We start from the raw sequence: 14,890 nt of genomic DNA, 5'->3' as shown, positions 1-14,890 counted from the left end.
GAGGAGGCCGGGGAGGGAGGTGCGGGCAGGCGGCCGCCGAAAAAGCGGCCGGCCGCACCTCCACCTTAAAGCGCCCCAGTAGCGCAGCAGTACGGCCCCGTTTCACGAACGTTGTTTGCGGCCGCTGCAGAAGAGGCGGCTGCAACTAAATATGGGGTTTGGGCCGGAAGCGGGGTGGTACCAGGGCACTGCGCACACCGATGGCGTCATCGGTGTCGGCGCAGCGCTACCGGCTACCGCCGCCATTACCGCAGCGCTGAATATCAGCGCAACCTCTTATACTGGCGCAGAAACCCTCTTTAGGCGCCAACTGGGCGCAAAGCTTGCAGCGCCCAACTGAATTTCTAGGCCATGGGATTGGGGGCAAGGTATTGACTTGGATAGAGAACTGGTTGGCAGACAGAAAGCAAAGAGTTGGAATAAACGGGTCTTTTTTCGAGTGGCAGGCAGTGACTAGTGGGGTACCGCAGGGATCGGTCCTTGGACCCCAGCTATTCACAATATATATTAATGATCTAGACAAGGGAACTAGATGTAATATCTCCAAATTTGCAGACGACACAAAGCTGGGTGGGCATGTGTGCTGTGAGGAGGATGCCGAGAAACTCCAGGATGATTTGGACAGGTTGGGTGATTGGGCAGAAGCATGGCAGATGCAATATAACGTGGATAAATGTGAGGTTATCCACTTTGGTGGCAAAAACAGGAAGGCAGATTATCTGAATGGCAATAGATTGGGAGAAGGGGAAGTGCAACGAGACCTGGGTGTCCTTGTGCACCAGTCGCTGAAAGCATGCAGGTGCAGAAGGCGGTTAAGAAGGCAAATGGTATGTTGGCCTTCGTAGCGAGAGGGTTTGAGTACAGGAACAAGGATGTCTTGCTGCAGTTGTACAGGGCTGTGGTGAGACCACATCTTGAGTATTGTGTGCAGTTTTGGTCGCCTTATCTGAGGAAGGATGTTCTTGCCATGGAAGGAGTTCAGCGAAGATTCACCAGGCTGATACCCGGGATGGCAGGAATGACATAAGAGGAGAGATTGGGTCGATTGGGCTTATACTCGCTGGAGTTTAGAAGAATGAGAGGGGATCTCATTGAAACTTATAAAATTCTGACAGGACTGGACAGACTAGATGCAGGAAGGATATTCCCGATGGTCGGGGAGTCCAGAACCAGGGGTCACAGTCTAAGGATAAGGGGTAAGCCATTTAGGACAGAAATGAGGAGGAATTTCTTCACCCAGAGAGTGGTGAACCTGTGGAATTCTCTACCACAGAAGGCAGTGGAGGCCAATTCATTAAATATATTCAAGAAGGAGTTGGATATATTTCTTAAGGCTAGAAGGATCAAGGGGTATGGGAAGAAAGCAGGGACAGGGTACTGAATTTGGATGATCAGCCATGATCGCATTGAATGATGAAGCAGGCTCGAGGGGCCGAATGGCCTACTCCTGCTCCTATCTTCTATGTTTCTATCATTCCCTGTTACCATTGGCTCTCCATGGCCCACGTGATCCCAGGGAACGCATCGAACTAACTGCGCCCCTGGGCTACGCAAGCACTACGCGCCGGCAGTTGGAGGAGGCCCAGGATCGGAATTCCACGGGGGCCCACGGTTCAACGGCCGGCGCGCAAGTTAAGTGCAGGTCGGGGGCTTGCACCCTGGGGAAGCCCCCAACCCAAATTTCTGGGCCATTACCTCACATTTGTCTATGTTGAACTTCATTTGCCAATTATTTGTCCATTCTGCAAGTTTATTAATGTACTCCTGTAATTTGTTGCAGTCCTCCACAGTATTGACTATCCACCCCAATTTGGTATCATCCGCAGATTTAGAAATTGTGTTTTCGATTCCAAAATCCAAATCGTTAATGTAAATTTTGAACAGCAGTGGTCCCAGCACTGATCCTTGTGGAACACCACTACCCACCTTCTGGCACTGTGAATAGCTACCCTTTACTCTCACTCTCTGCTTTCTGTCTTGAAGCCAGCTAGCAATCCATTCTGTTACTTGTCCCTTGACTTCACATTCTCTGACCTTATTCATTAGTCTATTATGGGGTACCTTATCGAAGGCTGGAATATGGGATTAGATTAGACAGGGCGTGATGGCCGGCGCGGACACGATGGGCCGAAGGGCCTCTATCCGTGCTGTATAACTCTATGACTCTAAGTTCTATTCTCAGTCCCTCAAAATCAGCTTTTCTCCAATCTATTAACTTGATTTTTGTCATTCTTATGTTCTTCTCTATTGTCATCTTAAAGCATATTATATTATGGTCACTATTGCCTATACGTTCCCCTACTTTTACTTCTCTTATCTGCTCTGGCTCATTCCCCATAACTAAATCCAATAGCGAATCCTCCCTTGTTGGGCTTTTTACATATTGGGTTAGAAAGGAGTCCTGTACACATTGTAGGAACGCCATTCCCTTATCCCCTTTACCTACCTCTTCTGTCCAATTATTATCAAGGTAGTTGAAATCCCCCATGATTATTATTCTATGTTTTTTTACTCATTTCTCTAATTTGCCTGTATAGTTCTTCCTCCACCTCCCTTCCACTATTAGGTGATCTGTAGACTATGCCTATTAGTGTGATCCTTTATTATATTTTATCTCTATCCATGTGGATTCTATTTTTGTCTTGCTGATATCTACGTCCCTTTTTTCTACTGCTATTATGTTATCCCTAATAAGTACAGCTACTCCACCTCCCCTTTTTCCCTATCTTTTCTAAATATGTTATTCCCTGCAATGTTTAATTCCCAGTCCTGATTTTTCTGTGACCATGGGCGCGATCTTGCCAGCCCTGGGGAGGTGGGGCTGCCGGGAAAATTACAGAATCTGGGGGCGGGTGCCCATCCTGCACCCAACCCGTCTCCGTGCCATCTTCACAGGAGGCGGGTAGCCGACCCGCGCCGGCAGGTAGTTAACAGGCAGTTAAGAGGATTATTCCCATTTTTCCAACAGAGGCGCGGGCTTCCCGATGTCGGGAAACCCCGCCAGGGTCACCGAGGTGAGCAGTGGGTCTGTGGGGGTCGGATGGGTGCAGAAGAGCGCTGTGAAGGTAAGTGATGGGTACAAGTGTGAAGAGGCAAGTATATAAGGCGAGTGGAAAGTGATAGAAAATGTTTACTTACCTTTGTTTCTTCCTGCAGGCTTCAATCGTTTGGGATGCGGAGAGTCAAAATTTTTGACAGTTGAAACGTCATACGCTGACGTTCTCTGTAACCGGCTTCCCCTTAATTGGCCAGCTAAGCCCGCTAGGCGGGCTTAACAAGGTCAATCAAGGGAAAATAGCGTGGGTTGGCCACAAGTCGATGGAGGCAGGATTAAAACCCGACAAGCAGCAGTCCTGCCTCCAACGTGCCCCCATTGACAAAATCGTCCCCCATGTCTCAGTTAATCCCTACTATGTCTGGTTCCTCCCAACGCATGATTGCCTCCAACTCCCCTGTTTTATTTTGGACACTGTGTGCATTGCTGTACAGACAGTTTAACTAATTTTTTAATAGGATTTCCTCTCACTTTATGTTTAACCATCTTTTTAGATTCCTGTTCTATAACTCTATTTGCTTCCTTGCCGTCAATGTCCTCCCTTATTTTATTCTCTCCTATGCTCACTTTTCCTGTTTTGTTTATATTTAGGTTACTTATGTTTCTTGTAGATCCCTCTCCCCTTCTTACTAGTTTAAAGCCTTTGCCACCTCCCTATTTACCCTTTCCACTAGGACATTGGTCCCATTCCGATTCAGATGAAGTCCATCCTATCGGTACAGCTCCTTCCTGTCCCAGAACTGGTGCCAGTGTCCCATGAAAAGGAACTCCTCTTTCCCACACCAGCCCTTTAGCCACGTGTTAATTCTCCTGATTTGTCTGCTTCTAAGCCAATTTGTACATGGCTTGGGCAATAACCCAGAGATTATTACCCTCAAGGTCCTGCTTTTTAATTTAGTGCCTATCTCCTGAAACTCTTTCAGCAGGACCTCCTCCCTGTTCCTACCTATGTCGTTTGTTCAAACATGGACCACGACAACTGGATTTACCCCCTCCCTTTCCAAGTTCCTTTCCAAGTTCCTCTCCAGCCGCCGTGAGATATCCCTTACCCTGGCACTGGGTAGGCAACACACCCTTCAGGATTCTCATTCATGGCTGCAGAGGACGCTATCTAGCCCCCTAATTAGAGAGACCCCTATCACTACCACATTTCTATTCTGCTATTCCCCCCTTGGACAGCCTTCTGAGCCACGGTCTGCACTGTGGCTGTCCTCCCTGCAGTCTTTCTCCTTGTCCTCACAGGTAGTGAGCACATTGTAGCTGTTGGACAGGACCAGTGTCTGCGGGATCTCCTTCTCAACCTCTCGTAAATCCCCACTACCCGGCTCCCTAACAGTCACACCCTCCCATTCCTGAACCTGTGCTTTCCTCTGGGGTGTGACTGTATTCTGGATAAAACTGTCCAGAAAATCCCCCCCCCTCCCTTATGTGTCGGAGTGTCTCCAACTTGCACTCCAGCTCAATGACTCTGAGCCAGAGAGATTCGAGATGGAGACATCTCCCGCAGACGTGTTCGCGCAGGACAGTCTCGCTGTCCACAAACTCCCACATACTGCAGTCCAGACACACAACCTGCCCTGCCATATCTTAGTCTAGCCTTATTTTATTTATTTAATTAGTTAAAGTCTTTATTCAACGATTATTTATAGCTATATTAAATAGCTTGCGTCCTCTTTAAAATTGTACCATTTAGCTTGTATTGTCTCTCCTCATTCTTCATACCACAATGTATCAGCTCACATTTTTTTCCATTGAATTTCATCTGCCATGTGTCCAACCATTCCACCAGCCTGTCTACGTCCTCTTGAAGTCTATTATTATCTTCCTCACCGTTTACTACACTTCCAAGTTTTGTGTCACCTGCAAATTTCAAAATTGTGCCCTGTACCCTCAAGTCCAAGTCATTAATGTATATCAAAAACAGCAGTATTCCATGGGGAACACCACTGTATACCTCCCTCCAGTCCAAAAAACAACCATGCACCACAACTCTGTTTTCTATCCCTTAGCCAGTTTTGTATTCATGCTGCTACTGCCCCTTTTATCCTATTGGCTTCAATTTTGCTAACAGGCCTCGGCGAGTTGTAGGGCTGGAGGAGGTTACAGAGATAGGGAGAAGTGAGGCTATGGAGGGATTTCAACACCAGGATGAGAATTTTAAATTTGAGATTTAAGTGTCCATGTACACAAATCACAGGTACAAAATGTAATCAAAAAGGTTAATAGAATGTTAACCTTTGTCTGAAGGGGGCTGGAATATAAAAGTGAGGAAGTGATGCTTCAGTTGTACGGGGCCTTGGTCAGACCCCATCTAGAGGTTGTAGAGCCTTGGGCACTGCACCTCAGAAAAGATGTATTGTTCTTGGAGGGCATTACAGAGCAGGTTTATCAGAATGATACTGGGCCAAGTTTCATAAACATGGCTTGAATTTCTTTGAACTTAGATGGTTGAGGGGTGAGCTAGTCAAAGGTCTTTAAAATAAGGGCCGCGATTGCCCCTACCTCGGCGGGCCCATCACAGCTGGGGTCAGTGGCGGGTTGCGACCCACCTGCTGGCTCCAGCCCGTTGTCCAAAGTAATCTTATGCTGATTGGGCTTGTTAAGCCCGCCCAGCGTGTTTCCCGGCCAACTGAAGGAAGCTGGTCATTTGATGTCACTTGATGATGCGTCATCAGCCGGTTTCCTTAAAGGGACCATGTGCAAATTGATTTTGACAGTTGTGCTGTCAGTGTTCTACAGCATTGATGTGCTGCATCCTAGTCCAATCATACCAAGCAACAACACACAAGGGTAGGCACTTGGGTGTTTTAGCCAATGTTCATGTGAAGTTTCTGTTAATGTGCTGTCAAACACTGAAATCGTTATTTTCAACACTTTGCATCTTGGATGCATTTGTGCACCCCTTTGGAAGTGGCTTAGTGAGTTGCAGTGAATGGTGAGACATAACGTTACCCCCCGCAATGGTGATGAGTGTGAAAGGAATGGCTTGGTCATTGTAGGGATGCTTTATGTTGTTGGTGCGGGGTGGTGCCAACCTGGTGCATGTGCCAGCCAGGGTGTACAGCGTCAAGTGAAGTAAATCTGACCATGGCGAGGCCATCCCTGGTCTCCCGGGCAGCAATGTGGTTGGGTGCTGATGCCGTATGCCCTGTGTAGCATCGGCTGATTGCGGAGAAGGTTGGTGCTGCTGGTGTGCCTGGTGCTGGGGCTGATCGTGGTGGGATTCTGAGGACCAAGGTGAGATAGTTTCAAGGGCACCCATGCTGATGGAATAGAGGGCAGGTGAAGTTGAGATGACAGAAGCGATCTGTTAATGGTGAGAGAGGTTGTTCCAATGAGGTGACACAGGATACAGAGTTTACTCCAAACACTTGCAACCTGCATAAAGCTCAATCTGTCTTCCAGATGCAGTAAGCAACAGCTTCTAACCTTGGAAAGTGAAGGCCTATGAAATGGGAGCTTTTATAGACCATTTTCAGCTGTCAAGTTAGTAAATCATCCCATGCTGACACAACTCCCGACCTCCTTACCTGACGTGATCCCCGAGCAGCGGGGAAGCCATGGGCGAATTCTTAAAATCTAAAGGTGAGCTTAAAATAGTTTTTACATGCCTGTTAACAAGCTCTTAATAATCTAAACTGCCTCCCCCGCCGCTTGGTGTCGGGTCTGTTCAGCGACAACAGATCCGACATCTGGGAAACTGGCGTGGTGACGGGTTGCCTACCCGCTGTCAACATTTTTTTTCCCCCACCCAACCTGCTACCAAACGTGCCCGCTGACCCCCCGAAAAATTCCCAAGGGTTTTGATAGGGTAGATACAGAGGGCTGAATTTTAATGGGGGAAGGCGGGTCGGGGGCAGGGGGCTCCGAGGCGGTTGGGAAACCCGGGAGAACGGCAGGGCATGATTTGAATGGGAAGTCTCTATTTCCCATCCGCAGCCAGCCAGATTGAGATGCTGGCTGGCTCCGGGCGGGTAGGCCTGCGGTACTAGGCTGCACAGAGGAGGGAGGGAGGGAGGGATCGTGTGGGGAGCCGGGGTCGGTCTGGAGGAGTGTTGGGGGGACAGGGACGGGGACGTGGTGGTGGTGGACTGAAGATCGATCGGGGGCCGGCATCTGAAGTTCAACCGGGGACCGTGGAGTGGCCATAGCAGCAGAGGGGGTTGGGGGGCACCCCCTGAGGATCGGGGGCCGGAATAGCATTTGTGGGAGGGGGCAGGTAGGGGGAGATGCATAGTGGAGGGGTTTGTAGGCCCAGGCCGGGGGAAATCAGAGGCCTCGTGGGGGGGGGCTAGGCATGGACCCTGGATTCAGGATGGCACTTACCTCTTAGACGCACCAGTTCTTGCCTTGCTTTAGCTGGTGGGTTTCACGAAGCATACAAAACCCCACCAGCTAAAGTTAAATACAAAATAGAGGTTAAAGCAGAGATTTACAGCCTGATTATAATATTTATAAACAGACGACCCGCCTCTTGGCAGCGGATTGGCTGCCTGACCCCCTCCCTCATCCTACCTCTGTTAAAACTGGAAGTGGGCGGGTTGAGGTCAGGATTCACATTTTTAACACTTTAATCACCCCCACCCCCCCAACCCACCCGTTTTTTTTTTAGGATAAAATTCCCCCACCCCCGAGAAACGATTTCCTCTATTGGGGGAATCGAGAACAAAAGTGCATGATCTTAGAGCGAGGTCATTTAGGAGTGAGATCATGAAGCACTTTTTCACAAAGTGTAGAGGAAATCTGGAATTCTCTCCCCCAAAAGATCACGGGTGCTGGGTCAATTGAAATTTTCAAGAACGATAGATTTTTTTTTTGGTTAGGGTTTCCAAGGGATACGGAGCAATGGCGGATAAATGGAGTTGAGGTACAAATCCGACAGAGGGCCCGAATCTGCAGTCGCAGGCTTCCCGCGGACGGATGCCACCATCCGGCAAAAAATCTACGAACTTACCTTCTGCCTCGGGATCCACGGAGACTCGCGCTCCTGGGTCTTTAAGCGTAGACATGCGCAGAGGCTCACGTACCCCAGGGGCGCAGGTGGTTTACAAGCGCCCCTGGGATCACGTAGGCCGGCCCAACGAATGACAGAAGGGAATCCCCATTCATATTTATGGAGCTTTTATATGTACAGAAACCCCATAAGTATGAATTGGGAATACCCCAAAAAATACCTCTACACTTTAAATAAATAAAAAAATCACATTTAAAATTAATTAAAATGTCATTTAATTAAATATTTAAAACAATTAAATTTTTTGAAAAATTAATTTACATGTTTTAATGGGGCTAAAAATAAACTTATTTCACAGGTTTTTAAATGTATAAATTATTGAAAAAATTTATTTTTGTTTTTTTAAAACTCTTACGCTGGTAAAAGCGGGCCTTACGCCTGCTTTTATCAGGCGTAAGAATTTCACGGGCATTCGGTGGGCGGAAGTTGGACAAATAGCGCAACTCTCTGCCCGCGGATGCCTTTTTGCCGGGGATGTGGAGGATCTGTCAAGAAAATTCTTGACAGATCGCAAGTTCCGGGTTTTCGTGCATGCGCTTCGCATGTCTAAACCCGGAACTTGCGAGGCCCCTACGGGCATGTACACACTCGTAGTGGGGGGGGGGGGGGGGGTCGCAAATTACACCCAAGGATCTAATTGAATCGCTGAGCAGTCTCGAGGAGCTGAATGGCCTACTGTTCAAGTCTTTGTATTCCCCCCTTCATCTTTCCTTCTTTTATGATTTTACTTTATGAAAAAATTGTTTTCACGGGCTTCCATTGACCTGCATTCTAGAGATGTAACCCATACTTTTTTTGTAAACTCAGTCCAGTCTCGTTTGCCAGATGATCAGGAAACTGAACATTAAAGTTTAACCTGGTCGAATTGCTGGACAACCAAGTCAAATGTGGAAATCATTTTGCTGCCTACCTTTTGTAAACATGAAACAACCGAGATAATTTGCTGGAAGTCCAAAGAACCAAGTGCTGCTAAACAAGTTACTTGGAGCCAGTTGTCCAGACGTGGACCTATTTTGTTAAACTAAGATGCCATTCTTATTTGCAAGCCATTCTCCATTGATGTATCGGAATTCATCACAATTCTCATTTACCATCATCATGACTGGTGGAAAGAAGGCGATCCAATTTTCACAGGCTTGTGCTGTGTTGGCGCAGCACAATATCATGACAAGCCACTCAAAATGCTACACTGAATTACCGTATTACATGAGCTGTCAGTGGAAGTACATCTCCACAAATCCCCAGCGATGCTAGGGAACATCGCCTGGAATTGATGGAAAAACACATTTCACAGTATTAACACAGTGGGATTTTTTACCTGCAAAGAGTTTGGCTCCTTTCTCAAACAACCTTATATTGTTATGAAAGTTCGAGACCTCCTCCTGCAGTTCTTTTACAGTCTTTTTCCTACTGGCTCCTGAGGCAGAGGTGGACACAAACACTGAATGCAACACCTCCTGATAGCTTTTATTTAAAGGTCTATTAAAAGAAAAAAACATTGTAAACCACATTTTGTAAAGAATACACCTATTTTTAAAAGTACATCTATAGTTTCACTAACCTGTGTAATTACATTTCTTACCTTAACCATGAAAATAAGTAATGATAAATTATTGAGGTTCTCAAATAGCATTAAACAAAAACATTGGGCTGGATTTTCATTCAGAAGGAAGGAGGCGGGACTACAACTTTCGGGTTTTAGTTCCGCCTCCATCGGCGTCCGGCCAATCCACGCGATTTTCCCTTGATTGACCTTGTTGAGCCCGCCCAGCGGGCTCAGCAGGCCAATTAAGGGCCACCCGGCAACAGGTGACATCACAGATTGAAATTTCATCTGTCAAGACGTTTTGACAGATGAAATATCAGTGTTTCACAGCTGTTTGAAGCCGTCAAACACCGACAGTCTGACTTCTAGCCTGAGTCCTTCTACGCAGACTCAGTTAGAACTCTCGCCGGCACTGAAAGCTGAAGGCTGTCACTTTTGACAGCTCGCGGCCATTCTGCTTTCAGTGCCGGCTGAATGATGGACTCCCGAAACCTACAGGAAAGAAAGGCTGTAAAGGTAAGTACAGGTAATTTAAACTTCTTTACACACTTTAGACACACCAAACACACTTACCTTTGCACTCATGTACCCATCACTCACCTGAACACTGACATCTCGACCCCTCCAAGTCCTTCAGCCCGACGGCCCGCCTGCTCTAACTTGGCGTGGTTTGGAGCCTTCGGGAATCCCACACTTCATCAAAAATAGGGATTAGGCTAAAAACTGCCTGTTAACTACCTGTTAACAGGCAGTTAATTGGCACTAATCCCTTCCTGCCTCGGGTAGGTGGGTCCCAGTGTGGGGCGGGTACCCGCCTCCTTTGAAACTTACATGGAGGCAGGTTTTGGGCGGGATGGTGTCGGGACCCCCGAATTCGGGATTTTAGCCCCCCGCACGCCTAAAAGCCCACCTCACGTCACACTGAAAATCTAGGCCATTATAACTGGTGGGCAAAAATCACTAAGTGACGGGGCACTAAATTTTGGCAAACAATCCACACATCCAGAGGCAGCCTCAAAGATCACATGATTCTCTGTTTATGATTATACAATAAATTCTGTTTTTCATTCCTTTATGTATTATCAAAGTTGCAATGTTTTGGTGCATACCATATAATGTCCTCTTACTGGCACTAATCCAATTTCCAAATCACACTCTAAAAGGGGAATTTTAACTCCCTCTGCCCCACCCCCCCCGCCCAATTTCCACCGAGCGGGGGGAGTTAACACGGAGTGTGTGAAATATCCACCCTGTTCCCGCACTATTACGATATTAAAATCCCCGATTTTTCAGGATTATGAGGAGCCCACCGGAGTTAGGTGTAAGCCTCATACATGCAGATCGACGTCCTATTAAGTTAGTAGGGCTCCGACGCCATATTAACCCCAAAGAGAGTGGGGCACCCACAGCTGCCGGATCAGCAGCTACAACCAGTTCAGACGACTGACAGGGCCTTTCCCCAAGTTTCAAACTTCCCTTTGTTTAAATCCCCTGTTCTCGCTGACCTACATTGGCGCCTGGTCTGGCAACGCCTTGATTTTAAAATTTTCATCCTCGTTTTTACATCCTTCCCTGGGCTCAGCCCTCCCTATCTCTGTAACCTCCTCCAGTCCCACAACCCTCCGAGATCTCTGCTCCTCCAATTCTGGCCTCTTGCACAGCTCCGATTTTAATCACTCCACCATTGGTGGCCGTGCCTTCAGCTGCCTAGGTCGTAAGCCCTGGAATCCCCTCCCTAAACCGCTCTGTCTGTCCACCCCTCTCTCCTCCTTTAAGACGCTCCTTAAACACAACCCCTTTGACCAAGCTGTTCTAATATCTTTTAATGTGGCTTGGAGTCGAATTTTGTTTGATAACGTTCTTGTGAAGTGCATTGGGATGCTTTACTATGTTAAAGATGCTATATAAATGCAAGCTGTTATTGTGGGGACCCGAGGCCCACAGGAAAAGCACAGCCCTCCCCTGACCCAGACTCCCACCCCATTTCGTGACTGCCATGGAACCCCTGTCCTTGCACTTTCCTTGGGCCCAGCAGGCAGCCTCTGGGCCGCCTGTCTTTTTGCCGCCTCCCTCCCGTTTTAGGTGGGAGTCAGCAAACGGCTTGCTAATGAGGCCCGGCTGTTAAAATCGGTTTGGTCTCCTGCTGCCGCCCCTGGAAAGGCTGCCTACTTGCTAACTAGGCCGCTTTCCCATCCGGATGTTAAAATTCCCACCTCGATCATGGATTTTTAAAAACTTTTTTGATTTACATCAACTAGTATATCTCCCATGGTGTTCACAGTTGGTCTCCAACATGGGGCCGGGTAGCACATAGCAATCTGGTGAAACGGGAACTGGAGTTGGACAAGAGGCCTGTATTGAAGCTGTGATAAAGCCGAGTCGGACAAGAGGGAAAGAGGGCAGGAGTTAAAAATAACAAGTCCTGGCATGCTCTGTGAAAGGACAGTCTTGCAGTCAACAATATTTTAAAAAACCTCTGCCACCTTATGTGCCCAACTCCACACCAAATGTCATGGTATTCATTAAACTCAGAAGAAAAGCAGGATTAAGTTGCAAATTGGAAGTTGTAGTCTGCTACCTGGTTCAGCCATTATTATTGGAGTTTGTGACTATGCTTCTACAGCCCTCTGGCCTGAACGCTAACTTGAGCTAGATCCTCCAGGAGGAGGTGCTGTTGTTGTGGGGGTCTGTCTCGAGAAGGGAGGTGGGCTGGTATTTGGGCTTGAAACCCCTCATCAGAGCAGAGTGCTGGGAGTGGAATCTGCTTCTTTAGTATTGACCATTTTAATCTCTTCTTGAGGCTGGTGGGCCCACCAGGTTTTGCCGGCAATTTCTGTTTTTAATTCCCGACCCGATCTGCAGGCTTTCGGTGTTTTCAATTTCTCCCGACTTCACAATTTTTCCTTGGGTTGCTAGTTACACATTCTTTGTTTCTCTCAGAATAACTGAGAATAAAAGGTTTTCGGGAAGGGAAGAGCAAGTTACTTCCATTTTAACGAAGTTTTCTAAAGTGTTGGGCAAACAGCATTTACAAATGACAGGGTCCTTGACCGTGTCCATTCTATCTCCCACACTTCTGCTCTCACCCCTTCCCCTCCCTCCCAGAACAATGATAGAGTTCCCCTTGTCCTCACCTTTCACCCCACCAGCCTCCACATTCAACGGATCATCCGTCGCCATTTCTGCAACCTCCAGCGTGGTACCACCACCAAACACATCTTTCCCTCACCCCCTTTCAACATTCCGAAGGGACCGCTCCCTCCACGACACCCTGGTCCACTCCTCTATCACCCCCAATATCCCCTCCCCTTCGCCCGGCACCTTCCCGTGCAAGCGCAGGAGATGCAACACCTGCCCTTTTACCTCCTCCCTTCCCACTGTCCAGGGCCCCAAACACTCCTTCCAGATGAAACAGCGAGTACAGGGGAATCCTCGGTTGAGGAAAAAGGAAGACATGTCGGAAGCACTGGTATGGAAGGTGGCATCGTCAGAGCAGATGCGGCGGAGACAGAGAAACTGGGAGAATGGAATAGAGTCTTTACAGGGAGCGGGGTGTGAGGAAGTGTAGTCCAGGTAGCTGTGGAAGTCAGTAGGCTTATAGTGAAGGTTTGTCAGTAGCCTATCCCCAGAGATGGAGACGGAGAAGTCGAGGAAGGGAAGGGAAGAGTCGGAGATGGACCATGTGAAGGTGAGGGAAGGGTGGACATTGGAAGCAAAGCCATTTACACTTCATCTAGAGTCAGCTTTTGTTTCTTAACTTGTCCCATTACCATCTCCTTTTCCCTTGCACCATCATCCCTTTTGTCTCTTAATCTCTCCTGCCTTCCATCCTATCACAGACCTTCCCTTTTGTTCTTTCCTCCCCTCCCCACTTTCCCTGCCCCTACACTTGCTTAAAAACCTGTTACATCTCCAACTTTCTCCAGTTCTGACGAAGGGTCATCGACCTGAAACGTTAACTCTGTTTCTCTCTCCACAGATGCTGCCTGACCTGCTGAGTATTTCCAGCATTTTTTGTTTTTTATATTATAATAAATTATGGATGTTAAATGCACTATTTGAAGAAGAGCAGGGGAGTTCTTCTGGTGTCCTGGACAATATTTATCCCTCAAACAACATCGCTAAAAAAAAAATTGTCTCATCATTTATCTCATTGCTGTTTGTGGGACCTTGCTGTGTGCAAATTATCGGTCACATTTCCCTGCAGTGTCACAGTGATCTCACTTTAAAAGTACTTCATTGCCTGTGAAGCGCTTTGGGTGTCCTAAGGTTATGAAAGGCGCTATATAAATGCACTCTCTTTCTTTAACATAGGCTGATAATTAAAGTATGATAATTATAAAAGGAAGTATATGGAGGTTAATCCACTAGCTGTACTGTTGGGAAAATAAATCTGAAAATAATTTGTTTAAATTGAAAACATTTTCCCCTGCTTCTCTCAGATTCACTCTAGTCCAGCTTCAAATAGATTGTGGACGAGTTAAACTTGCTGAGAGCCCATTGACAATTTTGGACTAGCTGCCTGATTTTAGTGGAAGAGTACTGTAGGCTGATTGTCCTCCCCGCTCAGATAAACCCACCGATAGTTAGCAAAACTCAACTTTCATGGGAAGTCAAGTACCAATGACACTGGGATTTCAGCTTCAGTCTCCCAGTCCGCAATCTACCACTATGTTTACTGATTTGGCCTTTAGTTTTTTTGTTTTTGTTTTTTGAGTGTGGGTGAACTGTATATATAGATGCGTTATCAACGCTTCTTACGTTTTTCAAACTGTTATGATTTTACCTGATCAAATGTTCTGCGAGTTCACTTATCAGTTCCTCTGGACACTCGTGAAGATGATTCTTCAAAATGCCTTCAATTTCTTCCTGTGACATGAAAATTATTTCCTTTTGTCTGTGTTTACCTAACAAAGGCAGATGACAAAAAATTAAAGCATCACCCCAAACCTCAGCAACGTCTTTGTTTTGATCTCCTTAATAATGATGCTATTTCAATCATAGTTATACTTTCAGCTGCTTTTTCTTAGTAATTTAGGTTTCAGGTCTAAGAACACTGTTCTTCTCTGGGTTACAGCACACCAACAGCATTGAAATCTCAGCTTACTTTCCAGGCAGTAACAAACAATACATAGGTTCCCCAGTATCAGTAATAGAAGCTTATTTCGAAGTATAAAGAAATACCGGCCCACTACCAGATTTTCCCCATTTCTACCAGTAAGAAGTTAGAAGTAGACCTAATTTCCATGAACAACTAAAACACTGTCAGCTTGAC

General features: G+C 46.9%; 1 protein-coding gene across 3 annotated transcripts in view; it reads right to left on the bottom strand.

The window, feature by feature from the left end:
- Window positions 1-14,890, bottom strand: part of ufl1 (UFM1-specific ligase 1) — an 88,613-nt gene that overhangs the window by 20,692 nt on the left and 53,031 nt on the right. For all 3 annotated transcript variants that reach the window (XR_015079568.1, XM_085997418.1, XM_085997419.1), the window contains 2 exons: window positions 14,402-14,522; window positions 9,388-9,548 (listed from right to left, as the gene is read on the bottom strand). Coding sequence is in view for 2 of the 3 variants with exons in the window: in XM_085997418.1 (XP_085853544.1) it covers window positions 9,388-9,548; window positions 14,402-14,522 (282 nt within the window). In the remaining variant the exon portion in view is untranslated. The remainder of the gene's footprint in view (window positions 1-9,387; window positions 9,549-14,401; window positions 14,523-14,890) is intronic.

This window comes from Somniosus microcephalus, chromosome 9, assembly GCF_052327205.1.
Source record: "Somniosus microcephalus isolate GS21.2 chromosome 9, FLI_Smic_1.0, whole genome shotgun sequence".
Taxonomy (NCBI): Eukaryota; Metazoa; Chordata; class Chondrichthyes; order Squaliformes; family Somniosidae; genus Somniosus; species Somniosus microcephalus.
This window is presented reverse-complemented; position numbering and strand designations above follow the sequence as displayed.